Source organism: Anas acuta, chromosome 14 (genome assembly GCF_963932015.1).
Source record: "Anas acuta chromosome 14, bAnaAcu1.1, whole genome shotgun sequence".
Lineage (NCBI taxonomy): Eukaryota > Metazoa > Chordata > Aves > Anseriformes > Anatidae > Anas > Anas acuta.
Genome location: NC_088992.1, coordinates 11,495,854 through 11,516,162, shown reverse-complemented (window position 1 = coordinate 11,516,162; position 20,309 = coordinate 11,495,854). Strand labels below are relative to the sequence as shown.

The window sequence follows — 20,309 nt, the reverse complement described above, 5'->3', positions numbered from 1 at the left end:
TACACTATGGCATGTGGAACTTGCTGCTGCAGGATGTTCTCCGGATCATAATATTAGTGTCAAAAGTGGCCAGGTTTCAAGAGGAGCCAGGCTCTCTGTTAAGTACAGCCTGTAAGAAGAGTGTCAGACAGGAAGCAGAACTTCACAGTTTGGAGGTAAAACTTCCTCTGGCATTAGCAGTGGGGATGGCCCCCTGTTAAGGAACAGACTTCAAGCCGTGTGAACCTTGCCCTGTTGCCAGCAAGTATTGGAAACGGGTGACAGGTCCATATGACAGCCTGAGAAAATAGTGGAAATCCTTTTTTTTTTTTTTTTTTGGAGGACATCCAGCAACGGGCTACCAAGATGATGAAGGGACTGGGCCACCTCTCCTATAAGGAGAGGCTTGAGAGAGCTGTGACTGTTTAGCCTGGAGAAGTGTGTTTAGCCTGGGTTGGGGATCTCATCACTGAGAGGATGGAGCCAGCATCCCATTTCAAGGGTACCCAGTGCAAGAGGCAACAGGTACAAACTGGAACTCAGGAGGTTCCCCTGGACCATCAGGAAGCACTTCTGTACTGTGTGGGTCACCGAGCACTGGCACAGATTGCCCAGAGAGGTTGTCATCTCCTTCCTTGGAGACCTTCAAAAGCCGTATGGACATGGTCCTGGGCACCCTGCTCTGGGTGTCCCTGCTTGAGCAGGGGGTTGGACCAGAGGTCCTTGCCAGCCTCAACCAGCCTGTGATTCTGTGATAAGCCCTGGTGCCACCTTTGTGCCTGGATGAAGAGTTCATTAACTAGGTTGATTCATGGCTTCCTCTCGCAATCTGGTGTGAAAACATCGAAGTCAGCTGATCGCCCTGGCTCTCCCCCACGGTTCCAGTCCGTGGTGCTCGTGTGTGGGGGCTGGCTGTGTTTCAGTCTGTCTCCTGTGTCATGCTGAGAATCGCTTTGGTTTGTGTTGAGTTTGGCCTTGTTTTCATGCCAGGTGACAGGCTAGAAAACAGTGATGACGCCAAACATTGGGCAAGGGCAGTGGCTTTGTATTGTTTCAAGTCACATTTGAGATGGACACATCCCCTTGATTGTTCCTGGTGGTAGCTTGAATTCCCAAGCCAAGAACTCTGGTGCCAGTTTCAGTTCAGCAAGGCATAGTCGCGGCATGATTAAATATTCCTGTGATTGTTGTTGTTGTCTCCAAGGAATACTGCCGGATTTGGCAACCCCCCCCTACTCACGCCCTCCTTCTTGCTCAGACTTGACTTTTGCAATTGTTTGCTGGATGTTGTTCCTTCCGGCTCCTCCAGGCATCATCAGCCTTTAAGAATTTGGCAACAGAAGCAGCACAGGTGAGGTGAGTTCATCGCAGCAGAGTGCTTCTTGCTCCTCTGAGCAGCAGAGGTGCTGGCACCTCCAGGACTCCTACCCATTCATTCCCTGGTATGCCCCTGTGTCAGGAAGGGATTTTCTGCCCGTCCAGTTCCCAGCCACGTTCCACCAAAACCCTTGAGGATGGTCTTGCACAGCTGATGTGCGTGGGAGGTGCTTTTCCTGACTTACCTGGAGCAGCACCAAGCCAAGCGAGCACATAAGGAGAGAAAGGCACCAGCTCGTGTCATCTGTGAAGGTTTTGCTTCCTGCATTCCTCAGCCCATACAAAATGTTTGACTCTGGCTTAGTGGGCAAGCAGCAGTAAAGGTTTGTTTTCAGGCTGTGGCTCATGCACAGGACCCTGAAAAAGCCCTGATACCGGCAGCGCAGCCTGCTGGTGTTACCAGTGGCAGGACTGGGCACTTGTGAGTTGTGTCAGGTCCTGGGTGGCTGAGATCAGCAGTTCTCCCACAGACCCAGAGCTGGGTTTGAGTCCACAGACCTCCTGACTAAGCTGTGTCTCAGCTCAGAGGCAGCCTCGCTGGCCAGGCCTGCCCAGGAGCAAAGCAGCTGGGGATGTTTAATTCTCTTTTCCTGCTCAGGAAGATCCTGGCATCCTCCACCTGTGCCCCTGGGTCTGTGTTTGTTGGCTTCCTTCTCTCAGGCAATGCACCTCTTTAGCTGCCATGCCTCCCCCTGCCTGCAGCAACCAGCAGCCCCTGTGGCATGAATATATTCTGCTGGCTGTTGTTCCCGTGGACACTGTGTTCTCCTGCTCTAAAGCCCAGGAAGCCTTTCTGCCCAAAACCCTTTCTGCCTTGTGCTGCCGGTGTGCTGGCTGCCTCCCAGCCCTGAGGCCCCACATCTCTAGGGCTGTCAGAGCTCCGTCTGCTCCTGTGCAGCACCACCCTGGAGGAGCAGCAGCTGTGTAGGAGCAGCACCCTCACGAGGGATGCAGAAACATGAATGCCCCAATGACCAATAAGTCAAAGATCAATGATCAAAGGTCAATAAAGCCGTTGCTGTGCCCTGGAAGCGGCTTTGTGACTCTTGCTCAAGACAGATCAACCCATGCTACTGGTGGAACTGGGCAAACGCTGCCAGCCTGTTACAGCAGGGTCAGAGTGGTTTCAGGTGCTTTTCCTGGGCCTGGGCCTGGGCCAGTTCCAGTGGCTTTGCAAACACTTTTTTTTTTTTTTTCTTTTTCCAACTGTTCTTTTCTCTAGCCACTGTGTGAAAAGACCTTTTGCAAACAGAGGAAGAAAACTGGCAGAAAAGCTGGCTGTTCCAGAAGAACCGAGGTGCAGGTCAAGCTCAAAGACCCATCAAATACCCTGGGCAAGATGTGCACAGATCCCTTTCAACTCCTCTCCTTGCAGGTCTGTGTTGAACACTGGAGAGAAAGCAAATCCAAGGGCGAACACACTTTTCTCTCCCTATTACCACGCTTTTCTTGCCAGTGGCAGCACAGCAGCCAGTGGCTGGGGAGGGGCAGGCACTGCAGGCTGGGCTCCTGCTTGCACACATGCCCTGTCTTCACCTCTGCTCTGGAAGCAAACCACAGGTCAGCTTTTCCACGCTGCACACGTAGGTGGCTCTCCGCAGGCCAAATGAAAGCTGCTGCATAGCTGGTAACCTGCAAACCATCCGGGTGCACTGGCACACTCCTTAGGAAAACACTGCTATCGCAGGGCAAACAACCCGGCAGGTACACGGAGCACAGCTGGCGTGGCGAGGGCCTCTGGGGGACGTGGGTGCCAGGCTCCAGCCCTGAGGGCAGTGCTTGGATCCCTGGGGATGTGGCAGGGTGAGATGTGGCTGAGAAGTGAGCAGAGAAGCGAGAGAAAAGGATCAGCGTTAAACTGAAAGGGAGAAGTGAGAATTTGGTACCTAACGGGAGAAGCAGGCTGAAGGGATGAGGGCAGGGAACAGGGCAGAGCAGAGAGGACATCCAGTGTCTCCTGAGCCAGGTGGGCAATCGCTGCCCCTCAAACAGGACAGCCTGGGGGTGTGGGTGAGCTGCTAAAGCTGCTGCTCCCAGACACGGCCTCCCGCTTTGCCCAAGGAGCACTGGGGATGCGTGGCAGCCCCAAAGGGGCTGGGGATGGGCCTGGTAGGTGGGAAGCCCCAGTCAGTAGCTGCTGGTGCCAGAGCAAACCTGGTTTGCTGTAATGACTGATGGGATGCAGGCACAGGGCAGTGGGTAGGTACGAGGCAGATGTGGCTGTAGCTTTGGGATAATGAGGTTGGCTGGGAGGTGTGCAGGGAACAGGGGGGATGAGAAGTAGGAAAAAGACATTTGACCAAAACGAGATGACCTTTTTTGACCAATTTGACCAAAACCCCCTTCTTGGGGTGGGACTGAGTGCCACATGGGGAATGGGGACCAGTGCAGGACCTGTCACAGCTACCTGGGGAAGGCACAGGAGAGGCTGAGCAGCACAAGCAAAAAGAGTTCCTGTCCCTGCTCAGCACAGAGGGTCTCACACATCCCAGTGCCTCGCTGTGGACCAGAGCCACCATGGCCTTAGCCTCAGCTCCTGGCCCACTGAGCCCAAGCTACAGCTGCTGCAGAGCAGATACCAGCACAGCACAGGCCATCGTTTGCCCCTTTGGCACTGGGGCCCAAGTTTATGACCACCCGTGCTCCCCTGAAACGTGACTTCAGCAATGGTGGTGCCTGGCACTGCTCCAGGCTGCTCCCAGCACCAACTCCTGCACAGACTGACTGGTTCCAGTACAAACAGCCAGTGTTTGCTGGGCTGTTTGTGTTGCATGTTGTGGTATTTGCACTGTATACAACGGGACTGTTTGTTTGCAAGGCACGAAAGTAGCAAAACCCCACGGCAGTGCGCTCCGTGCAGGCAGGGCTGCATGTTGTGGCAACACAGCAGGCTTGTCTCCATCCTGCCCTGGCGCAGCAGCACAGGGCACCGCTCCCTGCCGTCAGCTTTTCTCCAGGCGTGGCCAGCTCAAGGCACAGGGGTGTCCAGCTGTCCTTGCAGAGGAGGGTGGGCTGCTAACAGTTGCTTGGGGATGGTGAGAGTGGGTCGATGGTGGTGCAAGGAGGCCGACTAGCCCCTTGCTGCTAGGACAAGTGAGGGCTGGGCCCTTCCTCCTGCGCTGGCGGAGCAGTGATGGGAAGGAGAAGCACTGAGCGGGGCACAGGCTCTGTCTCCACTGGCTGTGGCTTCACTGTGCCAGCTCCCTCTGCCCAGGAGGGCTGTACAGATGTCCCCACATCCTTCCTCCTTGCACACGCTGCAACATCCGCTTGCCTGCCGCATCCCATGGTGACATCCACGCACGCCGTGATGGCCCTTGTCGCCACTCATGACGCACTGTTCACCTTCTGCCGGTAGTCCACCAGCAGCTCCTCATCTGCCAGAGGCTCCCTCTTGCCCCACTCTGGATTTCCTCAGCGGTGACACATCTTTCCCTGTCGCACATCCCTGTTGCCCCACACCAGCAAGGGAAGAGCACGGTGCCACATCCCCCTCCCCAGCAAACACTGCCATGGGGCCGTGTGCTCCCTCCTCCCACACACCGTGCGGAGAGTGGGCACAGGTGTTGGTGGTGGGTTCTGGCATTTAACCAGGAAAGCCCAATCTCACCCGCACTGCAGCAATCACAGAGTCATCACGATGGTTATCTGGCTCTTGTCATTGTCCCCAGCAGCAAGCGAGGTGGGTAAGGATGAGCCGTGTCACCCACAAGCCCAGGTTTAAAGCAGCTGGTGGCAGACCTGGGGTACCAAGGGGTGCCCAGGTTGGTGACTAGGAGCAGTGGGAGCCAGAGACACCAAGGTTTTCAGGGCTGGCCACTGTATTTTGATAATGCTGTTTGGGGTTTGGCTCCTGGCTGTTAGTCTGTGGCCAGTTTGAACTGGCTCACAGCTTTTATAAGGGTGAGATGAGCAAGATGCCAGCAGCTCCAGAAGAGTGAGCACCCAGCAGAGCTGGTGCACGTGGCTCCCAGTCACTGGTCACAATGACAGACCAAGTGCCTGGGCCGGACAGTGCAGCTCCCCAGGCAGCAGATGCCCACCCACAGCTCAGGCATGAAGACACCCCGAGCAGCAGCTCCGATGTCCTCTACCCAGTGGTCAGCGGCAGCATCTTTGCCTCAAGCATCTCCTCAGCAGCAGAGCGAGTCCGTGCCATCCTGCAACAGGAAGAGGTGGGGGACAGAAAGTGTCCGCTGCTGTTCATCCAGCTCAACGAGCTGCTCAGCACCCCGGCAGGCCTGGAGTGGAAAGAGACGGCCAGGTAGGCACTCGTGCTGTGGTCGGGCCAGCTGGTGATGCTTGGGGAACCCAGGGTGAAATGGTCTTTAAACTGCTAGGTGCTCCAGCAGTGCTGAGCTGTCTGCTGGGCAAGCCTCCTGCCTTACTCTGGCATGTAATGGGTCCTCAACAACAGGGATGCTCAGTTTGCTCTCCCCCCTCCGGTGCCCGTGCTGTGCCTTCCAGGAAATTCTTCTTCCCAATTTTGAGTGACTCATTTCATCTGAAAGTTTCCACTAGCCGTGAGGACACAGTGTCAGGCAAGGTGCAGACAGTGACCCTGCCTTTGCACAGTGCTGACACAAGTATTTCCTCAGTTTTGCTTCTGCATTTCCTGCCTCTCCATGGCCTCAGCATCTATGCTGCAAGCTGGTGACGGGACAGTGCTCCATTGCTCGCTGTCTTTGAGCACTGGCCTGGCACAGCTGAAGCTGAAGCAGAACTGAAAGCATAGCAGCAAGATCACTGTGGGAAAACGGGGAAAGTAAGTGTCGTAGAAGAGCTGGGGAGAAGGATGTACCCTGCACTGCACTGGCATCAGGGGCAAAGCCTGGGTGCAGACCACGAGCAGTCCAGCAACACTGGGCAGCTCTTCCCGAGAAGTGGCTGCAACCTTCTCAGAAACTGCTGGTGAAAATGGGGGCGTGCTGCCCTCCTCAAAAATTCTGGGACAGCGTGGAGGAGTTGGGTCTCAGCCCAGCACGGGGGCTAGGCCTGCAGCCGTGATCCCTGCACACACAACCTGAAGGCCTGGGAGATGATTTGATTTCTTTTCGAGAGCATGGAAGAAAGGCCTGGAAAAATGCTTTGGCCATAGGGCAGCACTGCCAGGGTGGACCTGGGACATAGGGAGAAGGAAGGAGCAGGATGTGGAAAGGGCTCAGGTGCCTGAGGCAGCAGGAGGCAGAAACAACCCGAGGGGGAGAGCTGGGAGCGGAGGAGTAGCTGGAGCTCAGGGCTGGCTGGGGCAGCTCAGGCCAGGGAGGGAATGGGGCCCTGGGGCTGTGGCACCAGCGGAGAGGAGCCAGGCCCAGCCATGTGCAGGTGTGGGGTAGGAGCATGGCCAGGATGTGTCCCCTCGCCATGCCACCCCTCCACAGCATGGGAGGGATGATGTGTGCGAAAGGGGGCTCCGGCTGCAGTGGGGGCCAGAGGGTATGGAGGGGAAATGGGTGCCACTGCCCAAAAGCCAAAAGTGGGTGTGCTGGGGGATCTCCTCTGTCCTCTGCCAGTATGGCTGTGCCCCAGGCTCCACCTCAGCCACCATGGGCCCCTCCTGGGCCTGCCTGGAGGAACGGCCAGCACTGGGCCCGCAGGGCACGCTCGCACCGTGCCGCGTGCTGGTGGGACAAAGGGAAGCTCTGTGTGTGCTGGGCTGCAAATATTTGGCACGGCCTGTTCAGGGTAAATGCCTCAGAACACGTCTCTTCTGACTGCCAGCGAGCACTGCTAGCTACGGGGATGGGTGAAATTCCTCCAGGCAGGAACTCGGAGCAAGGTGTGAGGTGGCAGGGGTAGGGATGTACCTGCCCGGGTTGCTCCTGCCACCAGCCACCCACACTGCCAGCCCCGGGCCCCAAAACCCCATCCCACCTGGTCTAGCCCCATGCTGAGATCAGGGATCTGCAGCTCCTGCTGCTGGGCACGGGACCCCAGAGCAGCCCACTTCGTGCCACTGACCCTGTAATTCTTCCTGGGTAGGTGGATAAAGTTCGAGGAGAAGGTGGAGGATGGAGGGGAGCGCTGGAGCATGCCCCATATCCCAGCCCTCCCCCTGCACAGCCTCTTCGAGCTGAGGACGTGCCTGCAGAAGGGGACAGTGCTCCTGGATCTGGATGCCCACAGTGTCAAGGAAATAATTGGTACGTGGGAAACGTGAAGGTCTCCTCAGAGGATGAGCTCCCTCTGGGAGAGGGGCCAGGCTACCAGGAGATCCCTCACTTAAAGCCGTGACACAGGATTGCCGGGTAGCCAAAGTGGCTCTGCCAGGCCAGCAAAGGGGGCTTTTCTCTGGCAGAGCCCCGTGGCTGGGATAGCACAGGGAGCTAAGCTAACCCTGTCCTTGTTGCAGACAAGGCGCTTTGCAGGCAGCCCGACGACTGGGTGCTGCCGCCTGAGCTGAGGGACCGCCTGGCAGCTCTGCTGCTCCTCCAGCCGCGGCACCAAGCCACCAAATCCCCACTGCTGGCACTCGCTGACCTCAGCCTCAGTCCCTGCAGAGGTAACGCCTGGCACCTGGCTGTGCCCGTGCTGGGAGCTGAGTCGCTCACGGCCCAGCCACTGTCCCTCCTGCTGTGTCTCTGCTGCCTCTGGGCCACCTACCTGGGGCAATACCCATGCTGAGATTTTGCTTGCACATGTATTTTGCTGTCTTTTTTTTTTTTTTTTTTTTCTCAGGGAAGGCCAAAAACTGCCCTCAGCCCAGAGCCCAGCTCTCAGAAACGCCTCTCAAGGAGCAGGTAAGGCAGGAATGGAGGCAGGAGGGAGCCGGGATCGGGGTCTCGGTGGAATTAATCAATTTTTTTCCAAGCAGTGGATGCGTTTCTTGGCCTCAAACCCAAAGTGGGCTGAAAAATTCTGCCCACTAATGGCATTACTTTTACGGGATAGGCCTGTGTGTGTCAGTGCAGATCCAAGCCTTCCTGATGTGTCATCTCTGAGGAAGGCAGGGAGTCCCCAGGCCATGATGCCCCAAGGAGATGGCCAGGCAGGTGCACAGTGCAGCTGACAAGGCTGGCAGCTGGAAGTGCTGCAGCAGCTTGGTTTCATTGCAAGAAGTTCCCTGGCCCCTGGGCAGCCGTCACACCCTGAGTTCCAGCTGCTGAGCAGAGGGAAAGCCTTAGCCGTGACAGTGCTGTGGCAGGTGTCATCCTACACGGACTTTCCTTTCCATGTCATTTCAGCTGAGGAACCGATTTAAGAAGAAGCTCCCACCAGGGGCCGAAGTTGCCAACGTTATGGTTGGTGAAGTTGACTTCCTGAAGAAGCCGTTTACCGTCTTTGTTCGTTTAAGGGAGGTGGCGGCACTTGGCTCACTGACTGAAGTTGCTCTCCCCAGCAGGTAACTGGAGCTTGGCTAGTGGCCCTTTGCTGGCCACACAAGCCCCTTTTCCAGCCCTGCAGTCCCCTCTGTGGTCTGTGTCCCTGCTCGCTCCTGCATCCCTCAAGCTCTGGACCATGCAGCACAGAACAACCACTTGAGCTAAGCACCAATGCCTAGACTCACCTGGTGAAAGCCAAGGGGAAGACACCCAAAGCCACACAAGGAGCCTGCGCACAGTCCCAGAGCCCTGACTCACTGCCTGACTCCAGCTTTCTGGAGTCCCTCAGGAGCTTAGTTCACTGCAGCTGGGAAGTGCTGAGAGCAGTGCCAGCAGCTGCCAGGCTGCTGGGGGGGTGGACCCTTGTGTTGTCCCCACCTGAACTCCCTCGGAGAGTCTGGATGCACTCAGCTTACTCCCCAGGAGCATCAAGGCTGGAAAGGGTTTCAGATTTTGGGGAGACTTTCTCTTTCCTGCCAAGCTGGCCTGACGGATGCTTTTTGGAGCGGCAGGGTGTCTCTTGGTGTCTCAGTGGGGCATTGTCAGTATAGAGGGAGAGGAGCGGGTGCAAGAGGTGTTTTGCCGTGGTTGCAGAGTGTATCACTTGAAGCTGTAACAGGGAAGTTCCAGTGGGTCCCTCTGAACTGGGGACTTCTTTAGGAAGCACACTGAGGAGGCAGACAGGGATCTGGAGGAACATTGCCACCTCCTGGCCACTGCAGCCAGAGCATTCAGAGGATGAACAGAAGCGGGACATTGACCTCCTGTAGTCTCCTTGATGGGAATCGTGTGGCTTGAGGTCGAGGCATATCCTCGTGGAGCACTGCTGTGTGTCTTTATATGGCTGATAACAACGCTTTTCCACGTAAATTTTCTAAATGGCCCTTTTTCCTCTCTGGGCCCAAATGGGAGCAAGAGAGTTTGTCCCGACCCATCCCATTACCCGTAACACCATTCCCCTTTGCCTGCCACTCTGAGCTGCCACGCGGATGCAGCCAACATTCCGGGGCTATCAGCCCCCCAGTTCCACCTCTAGGATTTTATCTGTCTGGTTTTCCCATTGCCTCCATGCATGCACATATGTGAATGCAATCCCAGGCAGCTGCTGCTCGGTGCTGATTTCCTCTCCTTCCTACCACCTGGAGCAGGGTCCAGGAGGCTTCAAGCACTGACATTGCACATCAGGGCTGGAGCAGGCTCTTTTCAGCCACACTTGGCCCTGCTCATGCTGTCAGAATAGTTCCCCTGTCCCATTTCTGGATGTTGATCAGGGTCTGATCACTGTAACCACTCTGCAGCCTCTGTGTGTCATGACAGTAACAGATTTCTGCAGTCTTAGAAAAAAAGTGGGGAACTTGGTTAAATATCTGGACTGGCTGCCCCTCTGTAGACTTTCTATCGCAGCTCTCTGTGAGGTGTGGGATTTTAGCCAGATTTCTTCAAGGGCTCTGAGCCCCCTTTCCATTCTCTTCCTCTGTCCATGTAGTCCTGTCAAACCTGGCTTTCCACGCAGCTAGCAAGCTCTCCTTCCTGATGGTAATGCTCCCGCAAACTGCCTGTGAGCACATCCCCATGAGCACAAACCCACACGTCAAGCACCTGACTCTTCCCGTGCCCCAAAGTGCTGCCTCCCACCCCACTCAGCCCTTTCTGAAGACCTTGGGGTCCCGGTGCCCTGTGGTCTCCTGGCTGAGCGTGGTTTCTAGGCACTAGGCAGCAGGTGTGTGTTCTGTCTTCTGCCCACCACCCCCAGCCTCCTGCTTGGGGTAGCCACCCACCTGCCCACGTGCAGGGGAGGCTGCTTGGCATCAGCAGTCCCTCAAGCTCGCAGAGCCTTTGTCCCTGGGATCCCAGCAGCACGGTGGCCTGCCCTCAGAAGAAGCTCCCCCAGGAGAAGTTCCTTGTACAGGGATGTTCACGGGTTGCTATCCTGTCCACAGGTTTCTTTTCATTCTGCTGGGCCCCCACGCCAAAGTGAAAGCCTATCACGAGATCGGAAGGGCCATGGCCACGCTGCTGACAGACGAGGTAAGCCTGGTGCAGCAGCTGTCCTGAGCACTCGGGGTGGAATGGGGCAGAGCTGAGGATACCAAGACTCCTCCTCTGCAGGCTGCAGTGTGAGAAACAGGGGACAGAGCAGGCTGGCAGCTTCCATTGCCTAGGATAAGAAAAAAATAAAATAAGGAAATAAGGAAATAAGAAAATACGAAAAAAAAAAAATAAAAAAAGATTTTGGCTTGGTCTGTAGGATCTAGGTGTACCCATTGAAATGAAGTGTATGGGTGCTTTCCTGGCTGGGAGTCTGGGGGAAGAGCTGTGAGCAGCTGAATGCAGGGTTTTACAGCTAACCCACTGTGTATCACCACAGCTCTTCCAAAGGGTTGCCCTGCAGGCTAAGAACCAGGAGGACATCATTGCAGGGATTGATGTGTTTCTGGATGAGCTGACTGTGCTTCCTCCTGGGAAATGGGATGCCAGTGCCCGAATTCCTCCACCAAGCTGTTTGCCATCTCCGCACAAGAGGTATCCTTGGGGGAAGATCTGCTGCACAAGATCTCTGCTGCAAGCCTGTGATGCTGAAATCTGGGTCTCCATGGGGATGAAGTCACCCAGGAGCCAATCTTTCCCAGGGAACTCCTCCTAGCCAAGCCCCTTCACATCTCCAGCTGATGCAGATCACAGCGATGGTCCCCAGTGCTGTTGGTCCCGTGGTCCCATGTGGATCTTGACAGTGAGGGAATGGCAAACGATGTACTGTTTGTGCAGGAGCTGCTGGGAATGTGGAACTGGAGCACACTCCAAGCAGGACACCTCCTGCTCCGCCCAGCTCCCCCTCTAGCACTGCTCCGGCTGGGGCTCATTCAGGGGCTGGCCTGCCAGCTGGTGAAGGGAATTTCTCCTCCTCATCCTCCCGATCCTTTTCCTCCTCCTCATTGCCAGGGGATATACAAGGTTCCTCCAGCCCTGCCTACAACCCTCTTCCCTCTCCAACCTTCCTGTCCCCTCGTAGCCTCTCCTAGATGCATCGGTGTCCTGAGGGTCTGTAGCCTACCTGCTCAGGCTTCCCTGGCTCTGCCTCAGGATCTCCATGCACCTGCGGGAGAGGAAACCTCACTGCAATGGGAGCACGGCAGCAGCAGAGGACAGACCTGGCCTGGGCCACCAGCACTTCAGTGAGGAGCTGGAGAGGACAGGGAGGTGAGTGCGTGGACAGACAGGCGTCAGCCGTTCCCCTTGCCGTGGAGCAGGGGAAGGACGTTTGCCTGCAGGTCTTTGCCTGCTCCATCAGCCCTAGCTTAGCTGGGCAGTTCAAAGGTCCCCCCCAGTGCGTTTGCCAGAGCCACCACCTCCAAACTGTGCTGGCTGCTAGCTCCAAGGAAAGGGAACGGCAGCTCTCTGGTGGGGCTCTGGCCATCAGTGCTCTGAGACCTCTTTCCTCGCACAACCTTCTGGCTGTAGGCTCTTTGGGGGGCTGGTCCGAGACATCCGGAGGAAGGCACCTTGGTACAGGAGTGATTTCTCCGACGCCCTGCACATCCAGTGCCTCTCAGCAGTTCTCTACATCTACCTGGCAACTGTCACCAATGCCATCACCTTTGGGGGCATGCTGGGGGACGCAACAGCCAACATGCAGGTCAGTGTGCTCACAGGGTGCCAAGCTGGCAGTGAACCATGCCACAGGGTAGGCACGTGGGGCTTGCCTGGCAATGAGTGTCCCGAGGGCAGGGCTGCCAGGGGAAGCACAACACAAACCTCCCTGCTCATGCACCACTTGCCCAGGTTGCAGGATTTCATGAGGGACCACCTTCTGTTGGTGCCCGTGGAGTGATGGCCAGGCCTGTGCATCTTGGGCATTGTCTTTGGACAATAGTTTGCCCTTCCCTGGGCTTCCCAGGGCCCCAGTGCCAAGCTAGGGCCCTGCACTCTGGAGCTTCCCCTGCTCCAAGAAGGATGAGGGATGGCAGCTGCCTCAAGACACAGCCTGCAGGCACAGATGGGGCTGGTGGTGTTCTGGTGTGCTGCCCCACGGTGGGCCCAGGGGAGCTGCAGCCCCATCTATTTGCGTTGCAGGGCGTGCTGGAGAGCTTCCTGGGCACTGCTTTTGCTGGCTCCATTTTCTGCCTCTTTTCCGGTCAGCCCCTGACCATCCTGAGCAGCACCGGGCCCGTGCTGGTCTTCGAGCGCCTCCTCTTCTCCTTCAGCGAGTAAGGGCTGCGCTGAGGGGGGCTCCTTGGGGGACGTACTCCTGCTGCCACCATCCCCTGGCATGGTTACCTTCGTGTGTCTGTGCCGTACTGAGGAGCTGGGTCATCCTTCCCGCTAGGGACTACAGCCTGGACTACCTGGAGTTTCGCCTCTGGATCGGGCTCTGGGTGGCCTTTTTTGGCCTGGTCTTGGTAGCCACTGAAGCGAGCCACCTGGTGCAGTACTTCACCCGCTTCACCGAGGAAGGCTTCTGTGCTCTCATCAGCCTGATCTTCATCTACGACTCCCTGAAGAAGATGCTGAGCCTGGCAGAAGCCTTCCCCATCAACTGGCACTACCGAACCGACGAAGTCACCTTGTACAGCTGCTCCTGCAACCTGTCCAGCCCAGGTGAGCCCAGGCTGCCCTGGCCGTGTTCGTGGGGCTGTACCTGCACGGGGGCCTCACGGCTTGTGGCACAGCCCCAGCCTGGCAGCCTCAATGTTTTCTGCTGTGGACTGGTCTCCACCAGCCTGTTCCAGAGCAGGAACAAGGGAGGTGAGGCAGGTGAGCACAGCATGTCCCAGGCACCACAAAGCACAGCCCTGCCTTGTCCAGGGGCTAGGTTTGGCCCCAGGGAGTGCTGTGGTCCCCAAGGAAGATGAGGGCTGTCTGGCTCATTCTCATCCTGCCTCTTTGGCTTCTCTGGGCCAGCCCTTTCCCAGTGGGATATTGGAGCTGCCTTCCTGACTCTGGTGACAGCCCCATTGACACTGCCCTATGCCAGGGACCCCTGCTGAGCCCCTCTGTGAGCTGTGGCTGGAATCAGGGCAGAGACACCATCCATCCACCCCTCACTCAACCTGTGTCACCTCGGTTGGAGTGCCCTGATGAGCACAGCCCAGCTCCTGCAGCGTAGAGATGGGGGGAGAAAGCCTTGCAGGGTCTGCGAGGGGCTGGGCCAGGGATGCATCCTGTACAACTTGGCTCCAGCCCCTCCACACAGCTGCCGATCAGCCTCTCCCTCTGCTGCCCAGAGACATCTCCAGGCCTCGGGGGTCCCAAAAGCCCTGCCTGGGCAGCCAGAGCAGCTCAGATCCCCCTGGGGATGCCACAGGAGCGGGGTCCTGGCTGCTCCAAGCCCAGCCCCGGGGCACTGACTCCCACCACTCTCCCGCAGGCCACGTCTGGGCAGGGAATGCCACCGACACACCGCTCCCTTCACCCACAGCCCTGCATGAGGTACGGACCCTTCTCCTTGGGGGGGATGCAGGGCTGCCCACCCTGGCCCTCGGGCTCTGGGTGCCCACATCCCTGGCCCCTTTCCTCCTGCTCCCTCCCCGCATCCCCACAGCCTCCTGCAGCCCCCGCCTGGCTGAGCCGGGCACAGTGCCTGAGCCGAGGAGGGCAGCTCCTGGGGAGCAGCTGCCACTACGTGCCCGATGTCACCCTCCTGTCCTTCCTGCTCTTCGGGGGCACCTTCCTCTGCTGCACAGCGCTCAAGCACTTCAAGAGCAGCCGCTACTTTCCCACAGGGGTAAGTGGCCCCCAGCCACCCGGCTGGGGCTGGCCCTGCCGTGTTTCTGGGGTGCACGGATGGTTCCCCACACTGCGGCTGTTTTGGGGATGGTCCCCAGCCAGCCCTGGTAAAAGCCTCCCTGTCTGTGGCACGGCAGCTTCGGAAGCTGGTGAGCGACTTCTCCATCATCCTGGCCATCCTCATCTTCTGTGCCATCGACGTGGTCCTTGGCCTGGAGACCCCCAAGCTCCTCGTTCCCAGCGAGCTGAAGGTGACTGATGGGTGGGGAATTGGCAGCACCTTCAAAGAGGTGCACGCAGGGCAGGGGTTTGTGGGCCCTGCCTGGCCTTTTGGGCACACAGCGCTCCCCAGGCACCGCTGGGTGGGGGAAGACACCAGGGCAGGGGGCTGCTGCGGCTTGTGCAAGGTCTCAGCCTGGAGGAGGGAGGATCTGTAGAAGAATGGAGCCTTTGCTACGACTTGCTTGCTCCAGGCCAGCCCAGGCACGTCCCACGCACACCGCGGGTGCTGGAGGGCTCGCCCTTGCTGGCAGGAGCCTGCTAGCTCATCTCCACAGCTCCTCAACTGTCTCCAGCATTGTCTCGCAAATCGAGGGGGCCTTGGAGGAGAGAGGAGACAGGGGGCTGCCCAGAAGAGCTGGCATCCGTCCTCTGTGAGAAGCAGGTGTAGCCCACCCAGCCCCGGTGTAGCACAGGGAGTGTAGTCCCTACAGACACAGGAGAACCAGCTGGAGCAGCAGGCATTGGCATGCCAAACCCACTCTGGGCAGCCGGGGAGCCTGGATGCCCAAAGACCGCGGGGATTTGCCATGCCAATGCCTAGGAGCTCAGCTCTTCACGTTGCTGTTGGTGTCTTTCCCGTCAGCGTGGTCTGGGTGGAAATGCAGGGCGGATTGGTGGCATGGCATCAGCGTAGGTTCCTCCCCTGCACACAAGGGGCCAAGCTGCAGCTCCTGCGCTCTGTAAATCACCTGGCCCAGTCCTGCTCACGCGGGACAACCGCCTCATGCTACGGCTCGTGCTGGAGCTGGAGGCACGAGCTCAAGCCTGGGCTTGGGCTCCCCACCCTGGGTGTGGAGAGGGATTGGCAGCACTAAGGAGCAGGCTCAGCCTCTTCCAGGAGCTGGACTGTCGCCCACGTGTGCTGCCACCTCCTGCGAGGGCCTTGGGCACTGCTGGCTCCCTGTCATCAGTCTCGCAGCATCTCCCTTTCTACCCACCACTTAGCCTCTGCCCCCACAGCCCGTGTCCCGGCAGGGCACGTGCTGCCCTAGGTGTGCCCAGCTCCTGGCACTCGCTCGTGGTGCCTGCTCAGACGGAGCCAGGGTGCTCTGGTAGGGCAGCCGGGTGAGTCAGGCCGCCCAGCAAGGACCATCCGCAGGTACCCGTGTTGCTCCAGCTCGGGCACCCATGGGCTGGTCTCTTCACCCTGCTGTGATCCTTCTGCCTCCCGTAGCCCACGAACCCCAGCCGGGGTTGGATTGTCCTCCCCTTCGGAGCCAACCCCTGGTGGGTCTGCCTGGCAGCCGCAGTGCCCGCCGTCCTCGTCACCATCCTCATTTTCATGGACCAGCAGATCACGGCTGTCATCCTCAACCGCAAGGAGTACAAGCTGAAGGTGAGCGGGGGGCAGAGGATGGGCAGGGGCTGGCCGTGGACGGGGAGCACCCTGCTGTACCCTGGGACAAGCTGGGCAGCCGGGGACTCGGTGGGGCCTTACCACGGACAGACACCCGCCCTGCTGGCCGGTGGGGACAGCCCCCGGGTCTGCCATCCTCCAGGACATCACCTTGCCCCCTGTGAGAGCCCTCCAGCCCCGTGGTGCTGCCACGAGCCACAGCTCACCCCCAACCCTGCCCTCTCTCATTACAGAAAGGGGCAGGCTTTCACCTGGACCTCCTCTGTGTCTCCCTGCTGATGATTGTCACCTCTGTGACGGGCCTCCCCTGGTACGTGTCGGCCACCGTCATCTCCTTGGCGCACATGGACAGCCTCAGGAAGGAGAGCACAACCTCAGCGCCGGGAGAGCAGCCAGAGTTCCTGGGCATCCGGTATGGTCCGAGCTCACAGCACCCCAATTTTGGGTGTCTCCCCTGTCCCTCCTGCCTGTGGCTGCAGCGCCAGGTACCCGCAGCAGTCAGCAGAGCTGGCACCAAGCTTTGGGACTGCTCGTGAGTCCATGGGGAAGCCCCTGAGTCCCCCAGGATGGGCTCTCAGCAGCGCCTGGTGGGGCTCGGTGGTTGGGAGAGGCTCCCCGAAGCCCAGGGGAGCTGCTGTGTGACGCCCCCACGTGCTGCCACCACCAGCAAAGATTAAAAAGCCTCCGCAGAGACCCAGTTGGATTTTTGGGGGCAGGCAGGGGCTGTGGGTGCCTGAGGGAGCCCCAAGCCTCGTGTGACACACGTGCCACTACCCGCAGGGAGCAGAGGCTGACGGGGCTGGCAGTCTTCATCCTCACAGGAGTCTCCGTCTTCATGGCGCCCGTTCTCAAGGTACGGAAAGCAGCTGCTGGTTTTGGCCTCCAAGGGTTTTTTGCCTCCTTTCTGAAGTCGGTGAGGAGTGCTTGCAGGCAGCAAGGCCGGGGCCGTGGGCTGGTGGTTCCCAAACCCCTCCAGCCACAGCCGTCCCCAGCCAGGGGATAGCTCAGGGCATGCCAGACCCCGGTGCTATATCACAGAGCTCAGTTACGGCCCTTCAGGCACCCATCCCAGGCCAAAACCTGCCTTTGCCTTGCCAGCCACCCTGCTATTTATTAATCTTAAGCCCCAAGACATATCTCCAAGTGGCTTGGTGCCTTAGCTCCAGCATTTGATGGCTCCTGCCACGTGCTGGAACATGAGGACACCCGGTGTGAGCGTCCCCTCTCTGAAGATGGAAATTGGTTGCATCGGTTCCCAGCACAGACGGGAACACACCTAGCCCTCGGATCCATCATATAAGCAAAAAGACATGAAATTGTGCTCTTGGAAGTGAGCAAATGTTGTGGCCAAATACACAGACTGTTCTTAAGGGAAGCAAAGCTCAGCGAGCGCAGATCACAGCCCGCTGAAGCCTGACCCTGCTGTTTTGCAGTACATCCCAATGCCGGTGCTGTATGGGGTCTTCCTGCACATGGGGGTGGTGGCTCTGAACAGCATCCAGGTGAGTGGGGCTGCGCGGAGCACGCCTCTGGACTGCTCTGGGGAAGCCTGTGGGTAGTGTTTTGGGGATGCAGGGGTTTGCTCGATACCAGATTTTACTTTGCTGAGTGGCACAAAGCCTGGATTCTGCATTCGTGCAAGTTGCAGTGCGGCACCGTACCCACACGCCCAAGGCAGTGGGACAAAGAGGGGCCTGTAAGGGTCAGAGGAAAGGGAAAGAGGCATCTGGGATGCTGGGGAGCATGAGTGACTGCTGCACTGGAGGATCAGGTAGTTTGGGAGAAGCAGCGGAGTGGTGGATGGCCCAGACCTGCTCTCCACAGCTTCAGGGGAGCACGTCCCTGCGGTGTGTCTGGGAGCTGCAAGCAGAGCAGGGGACCAGGGGACCTTTATTTATTTATTTTTTCTCTAAATGGTACTTTTGCCTCACAATTCCCCTGTTCTGGATAAGCTGGGAATCCTCCCTCCTCCCTTTGCTTGGGGAACCCGGGGGTGGGGAGGGCTGTGCTGCATTAAATGCAGGAACAGTTTCCTGCAAGAAGGGAAGAGTCCAGCTCATGATGAGAACATAATTGCAGGTAGGTGCTGTGGGCTCAGGCCGGGAAGTCAAGGGGTTATCATTTCTTGGTTGCACTTCGGACAAGCTCGAGTTGTTTCTAAACGCTTCCCTGGGAAGAGCTTCCCTGGTTTGGAGCGATGTTGTGCCTGGCCTGGCAGCCCTGCTCAAACAAATTCACCTATAACAGACCCTGTGAGCAGCCACAGGGGCAACTCCTGGCACCCCTCTGGGCTAGCTGGCGAGTGCTCATGACAGGGAGGGAGGTGGCAGCTGCTGGGAAGCTGGAGGTGCCTACAATGCCCAGTGCCCCTTCCCTGCACCGTGTACGTGAGGAGCCTGCTGTTCTCTCGCTGCAGTTCACGGATCGGGTGCGGTTGTTCCTGATGCCAGCCAAGCACCAGCCCGACCTCCTCTACCTCCGCCACGTGCCTCTGCGACGCGTGCACCTCTTCACAGCCATCCAGGTCCTGTGCTTGGCTGTGCTCTGGGTCCTCAAGTCCACGGTGGCTGCCATTATCTTCCCGGTGATGGTAAGACACAGCCGGTAGCCAGACAGCACTGCTGGTGACCAGAGCAAAGCCACGCACCTACCCTGACCTGCATCCATGTGGGCAGTGCCACACGCTGCCCCAGCCCTGAGCGCTGTGCCCTGCTGACCTGCACTTTGCCCTGGCCCCAGCTGCTAGCCCTGGTGGGGATCCGGAAGGGGCTGGAGTGCATCTTCTCCCTGCACGACCTGAGCTGGCTGGACAGCATCATGCCTGAACCAGGCAGGAAGGAGGCAGAGGGGAAACTGCCCCGGAAGCATGAGGAGGAGGAAAGCGACACCGAGGAGGTGGGTGATGTTCTGGGAGCTGTGCTCTTCTGTTGTTGTCCCCATGGATGTGTTGGTGCTGAGGCTGAGCCTGGCCTGGGCGTGCAGCTCAGGGCAGCAGCATGGAGAGCCAACAGCCTTGGTGCAAGGCGTCGAGCCCAACTGAAATTGTACCAAAGCCATGAGTGCTTGCATCTGGGAAGCAGCACAGGAGCAGGAACTGCAGCAAAGCCAGGCCATGGGCTCAGCTCACGCCATGCCACAGTGATGCTCAGTGCTTTATGTGGCAACCTGGGCCAGCCGCTGGCAGCAGCCAGGGTTGGCTCTCCTGGCTCTGCCAGCCTCATCCCTCTCTCACTTCTCCCTCCAGTCTGAGCTGATGCATCGCCAAGGGCCAGAGATCAACATCTCCGTCAACTAGGCTCGCAGCTGGGACACGGGGCAAGGCGAGGGGCAGAGGAGCACGGACCTGGGACCACCCTCACTGCCCATCTGCAGCTCACCAGAGACACCCGACCTGATGGCACTTACTGCATTACAACCGGACCCAAACCTCTCCTCACACTCCACCCTCCCAAGCCAGATGTGCTGAGGGGGATTCACCCCCCATGGGCGCACCACAGCAGCGCCAGCACGGCCTGTGGCAGCACAAAGGCTGAACTGAGGGACTCAGAGCCAGGGGGTGCCACAGGACCAGCAGCCACCCCACACATATCTGCTGCCCACAGCTCCTGGGATGGCCGACCCCTGCTTCAGGGGTGCCCCCAGAGCTTCTCTCCTTTCCCCCTCATCTCGATGCAGCCGGGCTGTGGGGGCGCTGCCCGCCCTGTGCCCCCTCCATCCCCTCATCCCCCAATGCCACCGCCAGGCTGAGGCTGCGGGGAGCCCCGCGGCACCGCTCCGGGCGGGGTGGCGGAGATAATTAGGGGTAATTTGCATTCGTCTTAATAAAGGGCCCCGCGCGCCCCCCTCCTTCTCCCCCCACCACAGCCGCCCGACTGCTGCCTCAGGGGGCGACGCCTGGGGGGGAGGGGCGGGAGGGAGGAGTGACAGCCCGCTCGGCCAATCACGGCCCGCGCTGCGTGCTGGGGGTGGGACTCCAGGGGGAGGCCCGCGCGCCTTGACGGGCAGCGGCTTCGTCCAATCGGCGGGCGCGGGCCAGGCTTTGGCGGTGACGGAGACCTTCACGGGGAGCCGAAGGGGGGAGGGGTCTTAGGCCGCGGCAGGAGCCAATCAGGCGGCGCCAGACGCCGTGCGCTGTGAGCGACAGCGCCAGCGCCCAATCAGAACCCGCGCTTCTCGTCTCACCGTTGATCGACGGGCGGATTACCCAATCGGCGTGCGAATCTCCGGCAGAGCTCTTGATCGACGCGCCGGCGAGCCAATCCCCCCGC

General features: G+C 58.8%; 1 protein-coding gene across 1 annotated transcript; it reads left to right on the top strand.

Moving 5' to 3' along the window:
- Window positions 1-4,871: 4,871 nt before the first annotated feature.
- Window positions 4,872-19,914, top strand: SLC4A9 (solute carrier family 4 member 9). The gene is made up of 21 exons (XM_068698645.1): window positions 4,872-5,620; window positions 7,339-7,499; window positions 7,709-7,858; window positions 8,035-8,096; window positions 8,541-8,698; window positions 10,619-10,706; window positions 11,047-11,201; window positions 11,760-11,876; window positions 12,138-12,312; window positions 12,750-12,883; window positions 13,003-13,274; window positions 14,044-14,105; window positions 14,218-14,400; window positions 14,540-14,653; window positions 15,859-16,020; window positions 16,275-16,453; window positions 16,822-16,894; window positions 17,475-17,543; window positions 18,458-18,631; window positions 18,781-18,936; window positions 19,286-19,914. The coding sequence occupies exons 1-21, from the start codon at window positions 5,343-5,345 to the stop codon at window positions 19,334-19,336; spliced, it is 2,973 nt and encodes a 990-aa protein (XP_068554746.1). The 5' UTR covers window positions 4,872-5,342; the 3' UTR covers window positions 19,337-19,914.
- Window positions 19,915-20,309: the final 395 nt, after the last annotated feature.